This window comes from Populus nigra, chromosome 15 (assembly GCF_951802175.1).
Source record: "Populus nigra chromosome 15, ddPopNigr1.1, whole genome shotgun sequence".
NCBI lineage: Eukaryota > Viridiplantae > Streptophyta > Magnoliopsida > Malpighiales > Salicaceae > Populus > Populus nigra.
This window is the reverse complement of record NC_084866.1, coordinates 2,889,185-2,907,919: the sequence shown is the minus strand read 5'-3', so window position 1 is coordinate 2,907,919 and position 18,735 is coordinate 2,889,185. Positions and strand designations below refer to the sequence as shown.

General features: G+C 28.4%; 1 protein-coding gene across 2 annotated transcripts; it reads right to left on the bottom strand.

The window, feature by feature from the left end:
* Positions 1 to 1,456: 1,456 nt before the first annotated feature.
* LOC133674304 (sulfite exporter TauE/SafE family protein 3-like) lies at positions 1,457 to 12,879 on the bottom strand. Of its 2 annotated transcripts, XM_062095351.1 has the most exons (12): positions 12,310 to 12,877; positions 11,892 to 12,051; positions 11,432 to 11,632; positions 11,287 to 11,351; positions 11,072 to 11,099; positions 10,910 to 10,992; positions 10,754 to 10,840; positions 10,608 to 10,658; positions 5,616 to 5,837; positions 5,050 to 5,143; positions 4,753 to 4,893; positions 1,457 to 1,798 (listed from the first exon to the last, which is right to left on the bottom strand). In XM_062095351.1, the coding sequence occupies exons 1-12, from the start codon at positions 12,529 to 12,531 to the stop codon at positions 1,713 to 1,715; spliced, it is 1,440 nt and encodes a 479-aa protein (XP_061951335.1). In that variant the 5' UTR covers positions 12,532 to 12,877; the 3' UTR covers positions 1,457 to 1,712. The 2 variants fall into 2 exon arrangements, 1 of the variants encoding a protein (XP_061951335.1); XR_009835191.1 differs by lacking the exon at positions 5,050 to 5,143 and having other exon boundaries at positions 12,310 to 12,879.
* Between the last annotated feature and the right edge of the window lie 5,856 nt (positions 12,880 to 18,735).

Below are 18,735 nucleotides of genomic sequence, written 5' to 3'. Positions count from 1 at the left end.
AAGATTGTGATTGGTAAACATACCCTAATCTATTTTTCACAACCTTTATTTTCTGTTTTGCCTAATAGTTCAATTTTAATTATTTTTTAGATTTTTAAAGAATTATTTTGCGATGAATTTTAAGTCTTTTATACCATTTTACCTTTTTTCATAATTGATATTGTGAACTTACCTATTAGTAACTGTGAACTTATACTTGAAAATTAAATATCTTCAAATGGTGAAAGATCTTGGTGTGGATTCATCAAGTGATGTAAAAATCTTAATGTGGATTCATCAAGTGACTATTGTACTCTTGAACTTAGTCTAGTGAAGGAATACAATACTCAAGTACAGTTTGGTACTTGAGATGTGAATGTAGTCTTGTCGAACCATGAAAAAACAAGTTTGCAAATTCTCTCCCTTATCTCTTTATTTTAAACACTTCAATTATATTGTTGGTTATTGTGTTTATTTGAAGTACTTTGTATTATTCATAAATATTAGTGATATACCTTATTCACCCTCCTCTTAGGTGTTATAGTTACATTAATCCTTGAACAATAATTAGTATCAGAGCTTAATTCTTATTTATAAAGTTTACTTAGACTTTTGAGTATAATGAAAACCACTAGTTATAATCTCTAAAATGAAAGATCATCTACATCTAAATCACGTTTCTTTGATGGTAATGATTATACATATTGAAAAGCTAGAATGATTATCTATCTTAAATCTATTGATTATTATTTATGGCTATCTATAAAGAATGGGCCTCATAGACCTTTTAAAGTTGAAGATGGTATTGAGATTCCTAAAGCTATAAATGAATATAACGATAATGATAAAAAATTGTCCTCCCTATATACAACTGGTTTCCTATCTAGACTTTGAAAACAAGTTAGGATTCCTAGTGCTCAAAATACTATGTAACTACTCCAAATCTTTTAAACTATAAAAAAAAAGACAAGAATTCCTTTTTTTTCTCCACACCATCAAAAATCTTGATCCATAAGAATAATTATCGCGATGCCGCACACGTGCAATAATTATGAAAAACAAATTGAGAAAGTAGTATAGTTCTAAGTATTTGAACTCTTTAAAATAGCATCACTAATAAAAATTTAAGAGGTTACACTATTAAAGGTGCTATTTTCATTAACACAACAAAGCTACTATTCCAATAATATAATCTTTAAAATATTATATATATATATATATATATATATATATATATTTAAGAGTTGTGCTATTTCTAAAGACACAACACTTTATTTATTTGTTTTCATATAATAACACAAAAAATAGATTTCATTTTTTGAAAGAGCACAACCAACTAACTTTAATAGTGCCGTGTGTTATTGAAAATAACATAAACTACTAAATTTTTATTTGTTGCACATGATTAAACATGTCATTTGTGCTATTTTAAAGAATAAACTCAACATTTATTGGTAGAAATTATGACCATGAAACAAAATCAAATGCCATGCTTTCAATCTATCTCATCATAAATAATGTTTCTCACAAACAACGTTGTCGAGGATGACATGGAAAGCATTTACAAGTTCTTGAGAAAACAAAACTTTTGTGTTTACTTATACATCCCTCCAACTAAAGCCCAAGAGTTGGTAGGGAGTATACAACATGTTTTTTTTTTGTAGCCTCGTTAAATAAATTACAACACAAGCGAATTTAAATATGTCAAACAAAACTTAAAGCGTAAGAAATTGCTAGCCATCATACTTGCAGAGGTTTTCAAATCCCATGTATTCTTGACGATGAATCTTTCCGATCATGTTCGATATGCCAAAACCACCTACCAAAGGAAGTAAAAAATGTTACTTTAAAAATTCATAAAGTTCAAAGAATTGTTGAAACTGATTTTATAAAACATGTATTGGGTATTTTTAAGGCCAAACACTCACAATTGAGGTTAAAATCATGTTGGATCATGAGTATTTTAACATGTAATACTCACATGTTTTAAAACCAATCAAAAGTAATTAAAAATTATTCTTAGAAAACTTTTAAATAACAAAAGTTTTAAATCCAAAATAGTTTTATAGATTAAGTAGTAGGCTTGTAAACTCATGAATTTGGACTTGAGTATGATTAACAAATTTTTTTTTTAAGTTCATATTTGATCAAAAAAAAATTATCCCTAAAATGTCAGAGTATATGAACCAATATATTAATTATGATGAGTGAATGCATTTATGAATTTTCATGAACTATGAACATTCATAAATAGTTATTAATGAACATTCATCATAATTAATAAGAATTCATGAATTATGAATATTTAAATTATGAGTAATTAATGTTTTGTTTCTAAGTCTAATAAATAGGTGTCTTGGATGAGTGGAAAGGGAATTAAGAAATTTCTTGAGTTCTTTTCTTTTTTTGTTGTTGTATTTTCTATGACTTATTCTTTTACTTATTTTTTTTACTCTAGATCTTAAGAATCCATTTTTGTAGAGAGAAAATTGAGTTCATTCTATTAAGTTTATAGACTACATATTTTCTAGGTGTTGTGTTGAATTCTTTTAAGGTAATTACATTGGAATTGTTTACACTAAGTGACAGATAATTACACCTTAAGAACAAAGAATTCGATCTTTGGCAACAATGTCAACTTCCTTATTTTCTTCTTATTGTCTTCAACAAGTCTCCGAAACTTTTATTAAGAGCATGTTTTTCAATTCAATATTTATTTGATTGAATAATTGTTATGTTGCATGATTTTATATATATATATATATATATATATATTTGTTGATTACATAAATCCTATGCTTAAATCTTTAAAATCTTATGCATGTTTATTTTTATGTGATCATATTTTATTATGCAAGTGATTTTTCATTTAACAAATATTTAAAAAAATTACAAAATAATAATAATTTCCAACAATTTTAAGGTGTAATTTTTTGCTATGATTTTTTTTTAGATCTTATAATGTCTTCTACTCAAGAATTGGTTGTCTCCATTAATGTTGCTTTGACAAGTACTACTTTGGTATTGAAAATTCCACCACCATCTTCTGTGGTGCATGATGAGAAACATAAAAAGTTTAATGGAATGAATTTTAAAAGGTGGCAATGAAAGATGTTATTTTATTTGGCTACCTTGAGTTCGATAAAGTTCTTGACCGAAGAAGTGCCAAAACTATCAGATGATGAATATAATCCCACTACAGTGACAATTATGGATGCTTAGTATCACAATAATTTCATATGCAAGAACTACATCTGGAATGGATTAGACAATACATTAGATGGTGTGCATAGTTTAATTAAAAGTGCAAAGACATTGTGGAAAGCTTTGGACAAGAAGTATAAGGCTAAAGATGCCAACATGAAGAAATTCATAGTCGGTAAATTTCTAGGTTTCAAAATGGTTGATTCAATAACTATTATGAGCTAAGTTCAAGAGTTTCAACTTATCTTGTGTAATATACATGCTAAAGGTATATCACTAAATGAATCTTTTCAAGTGTCTATAATTATTGAAAGATTATCATCATCTTGAATAGATTTCAAGAACTATCTTAAAGATAAGTGCAAGGAAATGGGGGTTGAAGACTTCATTTTAAGATTGAGAATAGAAGTGGACAATAAGTTGTCCAAAAGAAGAGTAAACTCTTCTAGTGCCTTTAAAGCAATTATAATAGAACAGGTGGTAAGATTCCATAATAAAAATAAAAAGAAGAAACTTATTATGAAAAGGAAAGGAATGCCAAGAGGTTCAATGAAATTACAACAAGATTGGGCACTTGGTCATGGTTGCAGAAATAAAGGTGAATAAGGAAACTCGGAGAAAATGGTTTCTCAAGTCGATGTCACTGAGGTTGATCATCTCACAAATTAAGTCTTAAGTGTGTGTGTGTAGGTGTGTGTGTTAGTTATTGTTTTCGAAGTCAACCTAGTCAATAATCCTAAGCAATGATGGGTTGATATTGGTGACAAAACATATGTGTTCTAGGAAGATGATGTTTTCCATTTACAATGGAAGGTGAAAACTTGTACATGGAGAACCCATTAACCTTCAAGATACTAGGAGTAAGGTTATTCTCAAAATGACTTTTAAAAACTTCTCACCCTCAACAATATACTCTATATTGCTTGGAGGTTAAAGAGTTTAATGATAGTAACCATACCTAGAGTTCCCAAAATCTAGGTTAAAATAAAAAATTAAGTCATACAAGTCCTATAATAAGTGTTTTGGATAGGTGAAAAGGAATTAAGAAATTTTTTAATTTATTTTTCTTTTTTGTTGTTGGTTTTTCTAAGACTTTTTATTATATTCATTTTTTCTACTCTAGATCTTAGAAATCCATCTATGTAGAGAGAAAATGGAGTTCATTCCATTAAGTTCATAGATCTTAAAAAGAAGTGCATATTTTTAAAGTGGTGTAATTGAATTTCTATGTGGCAATTGCATTGGGACTATTTGCACCAAGTGAATAGCAATGACATCTTAAGAACAAAGGATTCATTACTTGACAACAAATTTAAATTCCTGATTTCCTTTTTATATTTATTTGTTATGTTACATGATTTTTTTATGTATACATATATTTGTTGGTCACATAAATTCTATGATAAGTTTTTTAAAATTTTACGCATATATATTTTTATGTGATCATGTCTTATGTAAGTGATTTTTTCATTTAACAAAGATTCACAAATTCATAAAATAATAATAATTTCCAAAAAGAATTTAGATCATAATTCCAGACCCTAAATAATAAGAAATAGAAGAACTCACCTAGTAAAATTGCACTGACAAATATAGTAAAAGCTAGAATGAAGATGATAAGAGAAGCCCTTCCAAACACAATGATCAACCTTCTCACAATGTGCTGCCCAATGAACGCAGCAAATGTAGCAACAACGACAAAGTAAACAGCTGCCAGAAGATTTGAAATATGTAAGTCCATTGGAACGCACACAAACTACATTCCAATATACTTTTGGAAAATAACGTCTTAAGATTGTTGAGGCTAAGAGAAAAAGCAGATTAAACTTGTAAGAGAAGTTGTATGGACGTTGTGTGCACTCTTACCATAAGGAACAGGAAAACGTTTCAGAAGGTAGTATTCTACAACAGACATGGATGACGAGAAAGTCATGGCAAAGGTGGCAGTCGCACTTGAGACCTGGACACAAGTCGTGAAGCAATTAAGATTATTTTGCCCTTCATATATGTGGCTTTGTGGCCTGCCTGCCTGCCAACATATAATTCTAAAGAGTATGATATTTAAGTTTAGTCATAATTCAGAAAATGTCCACAGATACTGATATCAGGAATAAATACAGATAATTCTAAGGAGTATGGCGGAAGTCTTTGGTTAAGTTAAAACAGAAGCCATGAATATGCTCTCTAGCCAAGGGTAAATCTGCTTCGCAAATCATTTTGCTAACTTATCCTGGTTATTCTCAAAGCAGAAGCTGGATAGCTGAATTCCATGCTAAGGCAACATCAAAACTACCATGCAAACTTAATCAAGTTCACAAAGCCAGCCATTATGATTAGCAAGAAGGACTTGATCAGCAGGTTCAGAATTATGGTGATTGCGAACTTATTCATTTTTATTCTTTCGAGCATCTAATGAAACAAAGCAAGCTAACCTGAGGAGGGACTCCGAGCTCCAAAAATAGTGGACCCATGATAAATCCTCCTCCTAATCCAAGCAGCCCGCCTACTAATCCAGCCAGCACACCAAAGGCACAATAGGTCATGAGCTGAAGGACTCTGAAATTTGTGCCCTCATCTCCCTTGGATGCAACTACTCTGCGTCCCTTGTACAGGCTGACTACTTCATAGAGTGTAACCCCAACAGAAACTGGGATCTGGAAACCACAGAAAGGATGATTCAAACAAATTTTCCAACTGTTTTACTAAAGAGAAGGACAGATGCTGTGATATCAATGTTAGTTTAATATTTCTTATGGCTAATTGGGTGGTTACACGTATTATTATTATAGGATATATATTATTATTATTATTATTAGTATAATATAAATATATATTTATTATTAATAAAAATTTAATTTATCTTTAATATTCATGTGATATTAGATTAATAAATCTAATTTTTGATTTATGAATTTAGAGTAAAGATAAAGTTCATGAAACAAAAATATTTTGCAAATAAAATTATAAAGTTGTTATAATTATAGGATTCCTATTGCATCAAAACATTATTTCTAAAATGTTCATGGTCGATACTCTCTTAAATACTGGGCATTTATTAAAGCCGTAAAGACGGATACATATTATATTCTTTTCTTTATAAAATAAAACAATTATTCTCGTAAACTTAGGTATAAAGGATACTTAGAACTAATATGTAGATACTTGTTAGAAGACATGTACAATAAACTGACCCGCATGAGAATTTTATATGGAGAGATTATCTATGTTTAGAAAGGCTCACGTGACGGTTGTGTAAGTAATCCTTAGACTTGAGATCTCTAAATTATCTTATATAAAAAAATATTATGTTATGATCCTATTACATGTTATCATAATCGAGGTAGCAAAAGGGCAGACATTGGCTATAATATGAACTATATGAAGGCACTTGAGTAATTAAGAAAGGATTCATCACTCTAAGTGAATTTAAAAAAATGTTCCATATATTCTCAAATACTATTGACCGAGAAATCTTTAGCCAATATGGAATGAGATTTGAAAAGGATTTCAAATCTTATTCAAATGATCAATGACTATTATGTAGAGAATAAATATGATTTAATATGGCAGTTACACTCCATACTTTAATGTTAAATTAGAACATTATTGATGACATGATAGTAATTACACTGAGAAACTAGTCATTGAAACGTTAAGTCAAACCACTAATGATTTTTCTAATATTTGGGGGATTATAACACGTTGCTAGCTAGACGATGCATCTGATCTTCAAATATAAATTAATAAATTATTTAATCCTATTTAATTAAAATTAAAATTTATATTTAGGCCAACATATTAAGAATCTAATGGGTCACAGACATTAAGAACCATTAGTCAAAAATTAAACTATGATGATTTAATTAAGTATGAATTGATTAAAATATATTTTAGAAATTAAGGACTAGAATATAATTCATTCATAAACTATATTTCTAGACAGAGAAAAATCAAGTAAGGACTTGATTGAATTAATTTCTAAAATTATTTTGAATTAATATATGGATATTATTGAGGGGGCAAATTGATATTTTGTTAATTTATAGGGTTTTTCATATTTTCCTATAAATAGTAAGTTATGCCTCTTATTTTTAAGCATGTCTGTTAGATAGAAAAAACTACGTAAATCATATAATAAAATGCTAGTATTTTAGGCATAGCAATCCTTCTCTCTTAAATAAGGAGGTAAGAGATTTTTTATTGGTGGTTCATGTGGATTACCGTTGGAGGCCGCACAATTAAACAATTTGTAGTTTGCGACAACTCAACCTTTAAAGAATTATTCAAAACCTAAGAAAATATGATCTTCAGGTAATAAATCTCTAAACAACTCTAGATATGTCTAATGGGATCTTAGGGACTCCTGAATAATTTTATTTTATTGTTTATGTTGCGTGTATGACATTCGAGAACCCAATAGTGATATCAAAGTCATCATTATACAATTAGGGTTGTTGTTTGCATGTTTCAAATATTATTGGTGTTAATTTTAAATTAATTTTATATGCAAAATTATTTTTTCTCTCGTGATTTTATAATAAAAAAGGATATTCTCTATTGTTCCAGCTAGATCTAGTCAGATTTCTTGAATCTGACTGAAATCTTAAAAAACAATTGGGTGGCTACCATAAGTGCTAGAGGCAGCAGCCTATGGGTTGCTATTGGCGGTAGTGGAAGCCCAACACGAGAGCCATTCTCTTGTGTTGCTGGCTTATAGTGGTAGTGTTAGCTGATGTTACTCCAGCCACTGGTAGTGCCGGCCAAAGCATGAAGAAAGAGAGTTTAAAGGTAGAATTATGATTATACCCCTGTCATTTATAATTATTTACAATTAGGTTTTAGGGGTTTAATTTATGAATTTACCCTAGCTATTTATTCCTTATTATATTTTAGTTTTTAGGATAGAATTATAATTCTGCTCCTCCTTGTATAAAATCTTAATTTTATATTTTAAAATTGAAATCTCTATTAAATTGATTATAGAATTAATTTTTCTAATAGGATTAGGAATGAATTGAATTTTTAAGTTTTGTAATATCCTGATTGCATAAGGATTTAATTAAATTTTTTGATGAAATAATGTTTAGAAAAAAATAATTTTTCTAAAACAAAGAGAATTTTTAAGCCTAAAAATTGTATCTAATTAATCCTAAAATAGTTTAGGATATTAATTAAATATTTCATTTGATTAATTTTCTTATTAAATTCTAAAAAATGTTTGTCATGGAATTTTTGTTAAATAAAATTGTTTTGTTTGGGAAAATATCAAATTAGATTTGATTGAATATTTTTATGTGTTAGAAATATTATTTCATAGTAGCACATAAAGCCAATAATTAGAATTGAAGCATGCAATGTAATTTATCATAATATTAAAATGTTTTTATACATGATGGGTGATTATGACATTAAAGACCAATGTGATTGTGTTTTTATGATTGAATGGTTGTAATATTAAATAGAGCATGCGTGTTTTGCCTCTTTTTTTATTTTTCTTCTGGGTTGTAAAATTCTTTTCTCATCTAATTTCCCTTGAATATAACTTGAGATTTCTTAATTAATTATGTAAATTTTATATAATTTAGAAATGTAAGAACTTAGAAAGGAAAATTATTTTGTAATCTAAAATGAAGAAAGAATAGTGATGAAGGATACAATCATGATGCTTGCAAAGGACTTATGAAGATTTACAGCAGCTACCTAGGTTTTGACCACATAATTTCTTTCAATGGCTCGAGAAAATTAGTTTAGATATGTTTGTAATCATTCAATTAGAATGACATGCTAGAGGTGTATATTTATATATAAATTGTTATGTATAAAATGAATATTTTTTTATGTCATGTTATGTATAAGACCTAATTAATTGATAATAAATCCATCATTAATATATTAAGTACATGTTGAGAACATAAATAATTTCCTTCCAATTTTATACTCATAAAACCAGAATTCTATTCATGGATAATTTATTAAGTCGTCCAAGATGATCGTTAATCGAATATGTTTAATACTATAAAATCGGATCCTACTTAACTAACTTGTATGATTTGAATAAGTCACTTATAATCATATAAAGTTAGAGGTATGGGTTAGGCAAAACATATAAGATATGTTTAAACAAAGAGTTGTCACCTAATTGATCTAGGAGTCACATGGAGATGTAATTGATAAACTATATTATCTACTTAATTTAATTTATTTTGATTTGATGAGTCACTCAAAGTCACATAAATTAAATGGGATCCTAGTCTACTAGGAAAATCTAAACAAGATTTTTTGAATTAATAAGGGTTATTAATTTACAAGAAAAAAAATATTAAAGACCAAATTAGGATTAAAAACCTTATCTAAATTTGAATTTAAATATGTATCCATGAAACTAAAACGCTCTATCTTTATATAAATAGGTTGGTAGATTAAAATGAGTAGTAAAATATTCCTACGAAGCAAACTTTATGTTAACAAATTGACCAGATCATATTTCTTAGATTGACACTGAAATATAAGAATTGTTCTCAAGCAAGAAAATAGGTTGCATGTTCTTGAAAATTTAATTCCAAATGGCCTCGCTGATGATGCTGGAAAAGAAATTAGAAATGAAAATCAACATCATATTGATGACAATGAACATGCTACATATGTGAAGTTAGCTAGTATGTCACCTGAATTTTAAAAACAGCATGAGAAAATGGATGCTTATACTATAATTATGCATCTCAAATAATTGTTTGATGAGGCTAGTAGAATTGAGAGATATGAGACCTCTAAGAAATTGATCTACTGCAAGATGACAAATAGTTTTTCTGTGAACACCTATGTTTTGCAAATGACAAGTTGTATTGAGAAATTGGGTTAATTGGGTTTTGTCATGGATCATGAGTTAAGTGTTAACTTAATCTTGCAGTCATTACCCTAACGCTTTTTGTAATTTATTATGAACTATTATATGATCAAGTTGGATAGTACATTACATGAATTGTTTAACATGTTTATGATTGTTGAAGGGGCTCTTAAAAGGGAAAAAAAAGTTTAGCTCTTCTTGTTTAGTCTTCTAAAATGTCTAATAAGAAGGATAAAAAGAATAAAAATGATGTTTTTAAAATAAACAAACCTACCAGAAGCTTCAAGAAAGACAATGACATTTGTCATCATTATAATAAGAAAGGACAATAAAAAAAAACTTGCAAGAAATACCTTGCAAACACGAAAGTAAATAAATTTAATAAAGTTTCTACTTCATTAAAAACTCTCAAATAATTTTATTTAAATATTTTCACATCAAATATAACATTCAAAAATTCAAAAATCAATTCCCAAGCATGCGATCATTACATCGTTACTATTACTAGATTCACATGCAGGCACAAACATAAATGCACAAAAAGATGAAAGGATAGAGAACACTACTGCGATAAAAGTACCTGTAACAAGTTTAACACCCAATATCCTATCGAACAGGTATATGTACTCTCCTGCGAGCAAAAGATCAGGATCTCTCATCATTTAGACATTTATTTAATATAAGCTAGGAAAAAAAAGGTAGAATGTAATCAAAGCACAACAAAACCTTTGCAATCTGCAGCACGAGGAATGCAACCCAAACAAAAACAAGAAGTCCAAGTTCCTTCCAGTAAACATTCTCAAAAACAGTGATCTACAGTATTAAATTGTATTAGTTTTGAGGACTCTTTGACGCTGATTTCAGCTAACAAAGTATTCTCACCTCTAGTTCCTTGGTCTCCTTTTGAGGGCTGTTGCTCGGGCCGCCACGAAGAGGCTTGTATTCCACTTCCCCGGCATCGGTACCTGAGAAAAAGATATTAACGAGAAGGGATTACTTGCTGGACTTCCCGGAAAAAAAAAAGGAAAGAGGAAGTGAACTCACCATTGGACTCCAAATGCTTCGCAGCCTCCTATAATGGGAGCAAAAAGTGTGATTCAAATGGTTAGACTTAAATTTACATGTTTTTAACACATAACCATGCAGAAGTCTAGTCATAGAGCGTTCCTTTCATAGGCAATGAAAGGAGTTCAGTTCAAAATGCAGTTTGTGCAGGCACAAACCCTAAGCATAAATTAAGAACAAGTTGATGAGATTACACGTTTCATTATTGTTTCCTTTTTCCATGTTTCAACGCCCTTGAAGAATGCCTTTGTTGATGTAACTACAAATAATTGCAATCAGCAAAAAGAATTAGAAGAAAGAAACATGAGTGAATGGGAATGAAATTCAGCTAACATTTACCTGTGAAAAGAACAATGAGCAGTACTGTGACCATCCAGTCTGCAAAAATCACATTTAAAGCAACACCTAGACTAATACCAAGCATAAGCATTGGTTGGATGAGCAGAGCCAAATCATAGTCAATAATGGGCATGTCAATCGTTGGATGCCTTAGCTTAAGATTATAGTAAACACTTGAAACTGCTGCACCCATAATCATACCTGCCAAAATTATATACACTAAAATCCATTACTTTGCTAGTAACATATGAAATTTTCTGACAAACAAGCCTTTGTGAATGCTGCGTTCCTGTTCACACAAATCCATTAGTCAAACTGATAAATCACAGTAGATAGGCTAATTTTCCGTAAGCTGAACTAACCACATGAATCAAAAAGGTTTTCCTTTTTCTATAATGGGGAAGAGTGGCTTAAAAACAAAGGAACCCATATTTACACAGAAAATTCGATGGTTTCTTACATTTAGAAATAGCTGTTGCAGATTTAGGATCAAACCCAATAATTAGGCTAAGCATGGGAACGAAAATGCCGCCGCCACCAACACCACCTACACTCCCAAAGGCAGCACCGAAGAATCCAATGATTGAACCCAAAACAATTTGCCAACCAAATTTCATTTCCTGCTCGCAAAAACATTCATATATATCAAACTCACATAAAGTATTTATCAACAATTAAACCAAAAACCATACAAGTCAAGCACTTTTTGATTCCATCCACAAGATAAGCACTCAATCCAACAAAAAAAGATGTGTCTTCTACATATCTGCTACCGACTAATTAAATAACCAGTACATAGAAAGTCACCCATCTTTTCATTTCTTTTTATTTTAATGAACACTAAATGTTCTTTGAGAAAAGGGTATCAGGATTTTTACCGGCCAAACATGTTGATAACCTCGTTGATCAGGCTGCCATAAACAACTCACAGCTTTGAGAACATAACTTGATACAGAATCTCCAGTTTCATCCGTTCTTGCAGATGTTGCTTCACGTGTCAAGCCTCTTTCAGCTGAAACAAACACAAAAGCTAACAAAAAGTTGATCAAAGCCATCAACACCGATTTCAAACCCCTCCATTTCCCTCCAAATTCAGCCATTTATAAGATCCTGAATGCTCTCTGAAAGTGCTTGTCTTTAAATGTCTTTCCTTACAAAGAAACAAGACTGACGCATGCAAATGGTTAGTTTGTCTTAACCGAAGAAGAAAACACCAGAAGAGAAAGGAGAGAAAAGGGAAAGGAGACGTTAGTAACTGTTATGCTTCTACGTGTTGTAAGCTGATATATTCTTAAAGCCAAGAAGTGATTCCTAAGTGTTATGAGCTGATGGATTCTTAAAGACAGTAAGTGACCAAGAAGGTTTTGAGGGAAAAAGAGAGAGTGTGTACTGTTTCTTTGGTGCTCTGAATGGAGCCTTGGAGCAGAGTAAATTATGAGTAGTGAATAACTTTATAGATGTGATCCAATCATCGGCGTCGAATCACTTGCTCTTTATACGATCAATGGGCACTATTTTCATCTAATTGTGGCTTCCTTTTTTAAAAAAATAAAAAAAATCGATGGCTGCATTTCTTTGTACCAAAATTAAACCTGTTATCCATGTCACGTATTAATTTTTAAAAATATATTATTTGGGACACTTGAGTTTTTATAAATATTAGGTCATAAACAAATAATTAGATCCCTAATCAAAATTATTATTATTATTATTATTATTATTAACAATGTGGGTATTCGGATCAGCTGCACATATCTCAATTAATCTCACAGGTCCTGAAATTAACGACAATATAAGCCTCCAGTGGTCCTAAAGTTTATGAAACTTGAATTGGTGATCTATAAAAAACAGACTCAGAATTTGACCAGTTGAACTACACCTCTCGAAGTTATTATTATTATTATTATTATTATTATTATTATTATTATTATGTCATCAAACCGTACTTAACCGAATAGTAATTTACATAAGTAATTTTAGTCTATCAATAATGTAATATTAAAAATACTTAAACTCTTTTAAATATCACTAAATGTAGCAATTACGAGGGAAAATGATTTACATATAAATCTTTCTTACTAGATTTTCATATAAACTAATGTAAACACCTATAATATAATAAATTGTATAGTAATGATCACACTATTTGATAAATCTAATAAATTTTAAATAATTAGCCTTTGATTTAAAAAAAAAAAGTAATGATCACACCATCTGCATGAGATTTTTGTGTGAAATTGTTAACAATCCAGATGATTATAAGTTATTATTAGCCAAATACAAATTATCTGTAATTAATTTTAAGTGGAGTAGAGGGATGGGGACAGAAGAGTGACCCCAGGCGGGTCTCACATAAGGCTAGCGACGCTACTAAATATGCTTGTTTGATTGTTAATCAATGGAGGCCACTTATGTTATAAAAGAGTGAATATATATATATATATATAAACTAAAAGAGATAGAGGTTTAATTTTTTTTTAATTTAATCCTTAAATGTTTATTTTGCATAATTAAGTTATTTTCAACTCAAATTATAACCCAATTGTATATTTTTTTGAGAGGATGGGTTGTATTAAAAGATAAAGGATTGAAGTGAAAAAAAAAAAATACACGACAACTTTCAAATTGGTTTACAGAGTTCATTTTAACCCACTCGTCTTTTCTAATCCCTCCATCTTTGTTAAAAAAATTAAGGCCCGCGCGAGCCATTTCTTGCTAGGCCAAATGTTTGTCCTGACTTACCAGACCTATCAATACCTGACATCATTTTTAAAAAAAATTTGATTTTTTAATAAATATTTTTTTATATTTTTTTAAGATAATTTTTAAATTTATTTTTTAATTAATGCCCCTTCTATGTGCTTTTTTTTGTTTATTTACCCTTTTTTAAATAGTAATTATTTTTTATTATATTGGGTGTGTTGAATTTTTTTAAGAGATTAGTATGAATCATTGTAACTTTTTTAATATTTTATATAGATTAGTTATTTATTTTTTATAATATTTTTAATATGTGCAGTCTTTTATTTTTTTAATAAATTTTATATATATGTCGATTTGTATTATAAATTGATTTAAATAAATAAGTTCATTAAACACAATCAGGTAAATGATCCATATTGTGATATTAAATATCTTGATTTATATTTGTTAATCAATTTTTTCAATTATATTTTTATTTATTATTAATAACTTTTTTTCATTTATTTACATAATTGGTTTGTGATTTATTTAATTCAATGCGTGCATAAATTTTTATATTTATATTTATGATTTTCTTATGTAAAAAAACACGTTGAAAAATTCCACGTGTTCAAATTTTTTTTATCATGTATTGGTGCTTTTAGTTTCATCCTTCAATCCAGGTGTATATTTTTTCAATTTTATCCTATAATGTTTCATTTGATGGGGATCGAGATTCATGGTATTTCTATATATGATATTTTTGGTCTAATAACTCGGGTCATAGGTTTGAAAAGGATTGACATCCTTTTCTTGGCTTTTTTTTTAATTTTGTCGATCAACATTGATTTATTGGGTTTTTTTATTTTACTTTTTCAATCTATGTTTTCTTTTTCAATTTTAATCTCATTCCTCAACATTAGGTTTATTGGGGACTGGATTTCATAATTTTTTTTATTAATTTAATTTTTTAAGGCTATCACAATCTCATGATCTAAACTACAAGTTTCACAAGTTAACTCGAGTTTTTTTCCTTTTCTTAATTAACTTATTTTTTTAATTTTATCCTTCAACATTGGATTAATTGAGAATTAGGCTTTGTAATTTATTTTGATTTGCTTTCTACAAAGTTATCATCGTATTATGACTCAGGTCACAAGTTTTACGACTTAACAAAAAATTAAAAGAGGAGGGAATTTTATTGTACCCCAAAAAACTATATTCACTGGAATAGTGTTTCTCTCTCTCTCTCTCTCTCTCTCTGGTTTTATTGTCAATTCAATCCTTCAACAATAGATTTATTGTGGATTGAGTTTTATAATTTTTTATAATTTACTGTTTATAAGGTTGTTTTAGTCTCATGACCCGAACCACGAGTTTGATAAGTTAAGTTGGTTGACTCAAGTTGTTTTTTTTTTCTAATTGACTTATTTTCTCAATTTCATTCTTCAGCACTAGGTTAGTTCGAAATTAGGCTTCGTTATTTATTTTGATTTGCTTTTTATAAGGTTATCTTTGTCTCGTGACTCGAGTAATGAGTTTAGCAAGTCAACTTGAGTTAACTCAAGTCATTTTTTTAGTCTTTTCTTTAATTGATTTTTAAATTTTAATTTCATCATTTAACATTAGATTTATTGAGAATTGGACTTTATATTTTTTTTCAATTTACTTTTTATGCGGTTATTTCAATTTTATAACTCAAACTATGTGTTTAATTAGTTAACTCGATTGACTTGAGTTTTTTTTCTAATTGACTTTTTCTCTCAATTTCATCATTCAACATTTGATTAATTGATAATTAGGCTTCGTAATTTGTTTTAGTTTGCTTATTACAAAATTAATAAAAAATATCATTTAATATATTTCCTTACATTTCAACATTTAGTTGAGATAAGATTATCAAACAATATCAAACAATAAAACCCTGAAACTATAGTTCAATTGGTTAGACTCTAAATTTGCTCTCTAGAAGTCACCATTTCGAATCCCACAAACCTCAAGGTCACTAGAGACTTGCATGGTCGTTAACTTTAGAGCCCATGAGATTGTTGAGGTGCACGCAAGCTAACCCGAACATCCACATTAATAAAAAAAAAAAGATTATCAAACAATATCAAGTAAAATAATACAAATACTAGTAGAATTAATGAAATAGATGCAGATTGTATTTACATTGCATCTAAGCATATTATTTTTTTTAGTGAATTTGACCTAAAGTTTTTTAAAAAGTTCAAGAAAAAAATTACAAAAGCATGGACACGTTGTAGGGTAAAACAATATTATTATTTTTTTACTCTGTTAACTTTTGACCAAATAAATCTATAATTGTATTTATGTCACATGATGACAAGAATGTCAAACCACGTAAGGTAAAATGTCTCTACAAAGCTATGGTTGGTTAAGTTTCCCAACCTTTTTTCTTTAAAGCAGTTTAAGAAGCATGAAAAATAATGCTTTTCAACTTGTTTTTGTTTTTTAAGAAAAAGTTTGAAAACTAAAAAGAAGTACTAATTATCAATTTGCTCTTATTTATGTTTAAGAAAGTATTTAATTTTTTGGTTTAACTTATATTTTAAAATACTTTTTAAATTGTTTTTTATTTAAAAAATATTAAATTAATATTTTTTAAAAGTATTTTTTAATAATTATGATGTGCTGACCTAAAAGAAAATATTAAAATAATATATTTTCTAATTAAAAAAACAAATCACTTTATATCACATCATCAAAAATAAACTATAATTATGTGTTTTTCCTTAGACATGGGTAATAAAAAAGTAAGTGTGAGTAATAAAATCTTGTGGATCATTATTATCAATTTTGTGCATGTTTGTTATTGTAGTGATGATGTTTTATAAAAATATTTTTAAATAATTTTTTTAATTATTTTATATAACATATTAAAATTATCATAAAGCACTAAAAATATTAATTTAATATTTTTTCAAAATGAATACACTTAAAATGCTTCCAAATAAAGTTAAAAACGCAATTCTAAACTGTCACTTTATCATGTTAAAGAAGACAATAAGAGGCTGTTTGTTTACGGTAGAGATTATGTTTAAAGCAAAACGCAGGAGCCAAGCATTTGGTAAAGAAAAAACCACTAATTACTGTTCATGGCCCCCATTATTTTGTGTTTGCAACACAGGATTGGAAGAAGCAGTTGTCACATGCTTTTCTTGCACTGTTTATGTTAATTGCATTGTTCAATGAACAGTGCAATTAACATGAACAGTGTACATTGATATACTATTCATGTGAACAGTGCAAGAGAATTGCATTGTACACTTTAAAAAAAGTAAACAGTGCAATTCACTTGCACTGCGTGAACCTTTTTTTTTTAGTGTGTTAATTTTTTTAACATTTTTTTTTTAAAAATTAGTTTAGAGTGAATTTTATACCTGATAATATTTTATCTAATTTTATTACACGCTAAAAAAATTATGGAAACTGTAGTTTTTATCGAATGTATTTCGTACGTAATGGAATTGTAAATGGTTTCTTGGAATAATAAAAAATATTTTATATTAAGTATGATTTATTTCATGATGTAATAGCAATAGTTAAATCCACAATATTTAAATTAAAAATCATCAATATTAATATATATATTTTTAAATTATTTTATAACCTCAATTTTAAAAGCATTCTTAACCAAACACATTAAACTACTTTTTCTTCAATCTCAATTCCAACCACAGTTTTAACCAAACACCTATATTTTCAAACCAAACTCAACTAAAAATACTTTTTTATAAAATAACTTTTTTCAAACCACAACCACAACAGCTATCACACTACTAAACACACTCTAAGTATTGATGGTAGAAGTTTTGGAATCGTGATCAAGGTTGTCAATTCCGTTTCGGTAGGTGTTTCGTTTTTTCAATTAGAATGGAATGTTTCAGTTTTGGAGTGTTTCGGCGTGCCGTTTCGGGGTTGTACAGTTTATATGTGTGTGTGTGTGTGTGTGTTCAACAAACATAATTCAAATTCAAGATAAATTAATTATAAATTATGCAATACAAACACAATGCCAATCAAATATAATTTTAAATTTTAAAATATTTCTAAATAGTTAAGATTAAATAGATCTTTAACTTAAAGTAATTCAACTTAAACAAAATATCAAAATATTATGAAAGTAAAATGTTTTAACACAAATATTTTAAATATAAAGTTAGGTCAATGTTATCAAGGCTAATAGAATCTAAAGCATCCCTTGTTTTGCTCAAATTCCTACAAAGTATAAACATGAAAAAAACAACATGAATATAAACCATATATATTAGTGATAAATCTAATTTTAAAAAATTAATATCATTGTTAATAAAAATAGTAATAATAATTTTCAATATTATTATTAATATCATTGTTATTGAAAATAGTAATAATAATTTTCAATATTATTATTAATATCATTGTTATTGAAAATAGTAATGAAAAAAAGCTTTTTATATTTGGATGATTTAATTAATTAAATTGAACAAGGTTCAATTTGATTTAATGGTTTTTCAAGAGCGGAACGGAACATGTAGAATGAAATCGAAATGTTCTCGGCGGAATTTAACCGAAAAATCCGGAACGGACCGAGATTTAAAATGAGATGAAATTTGTTC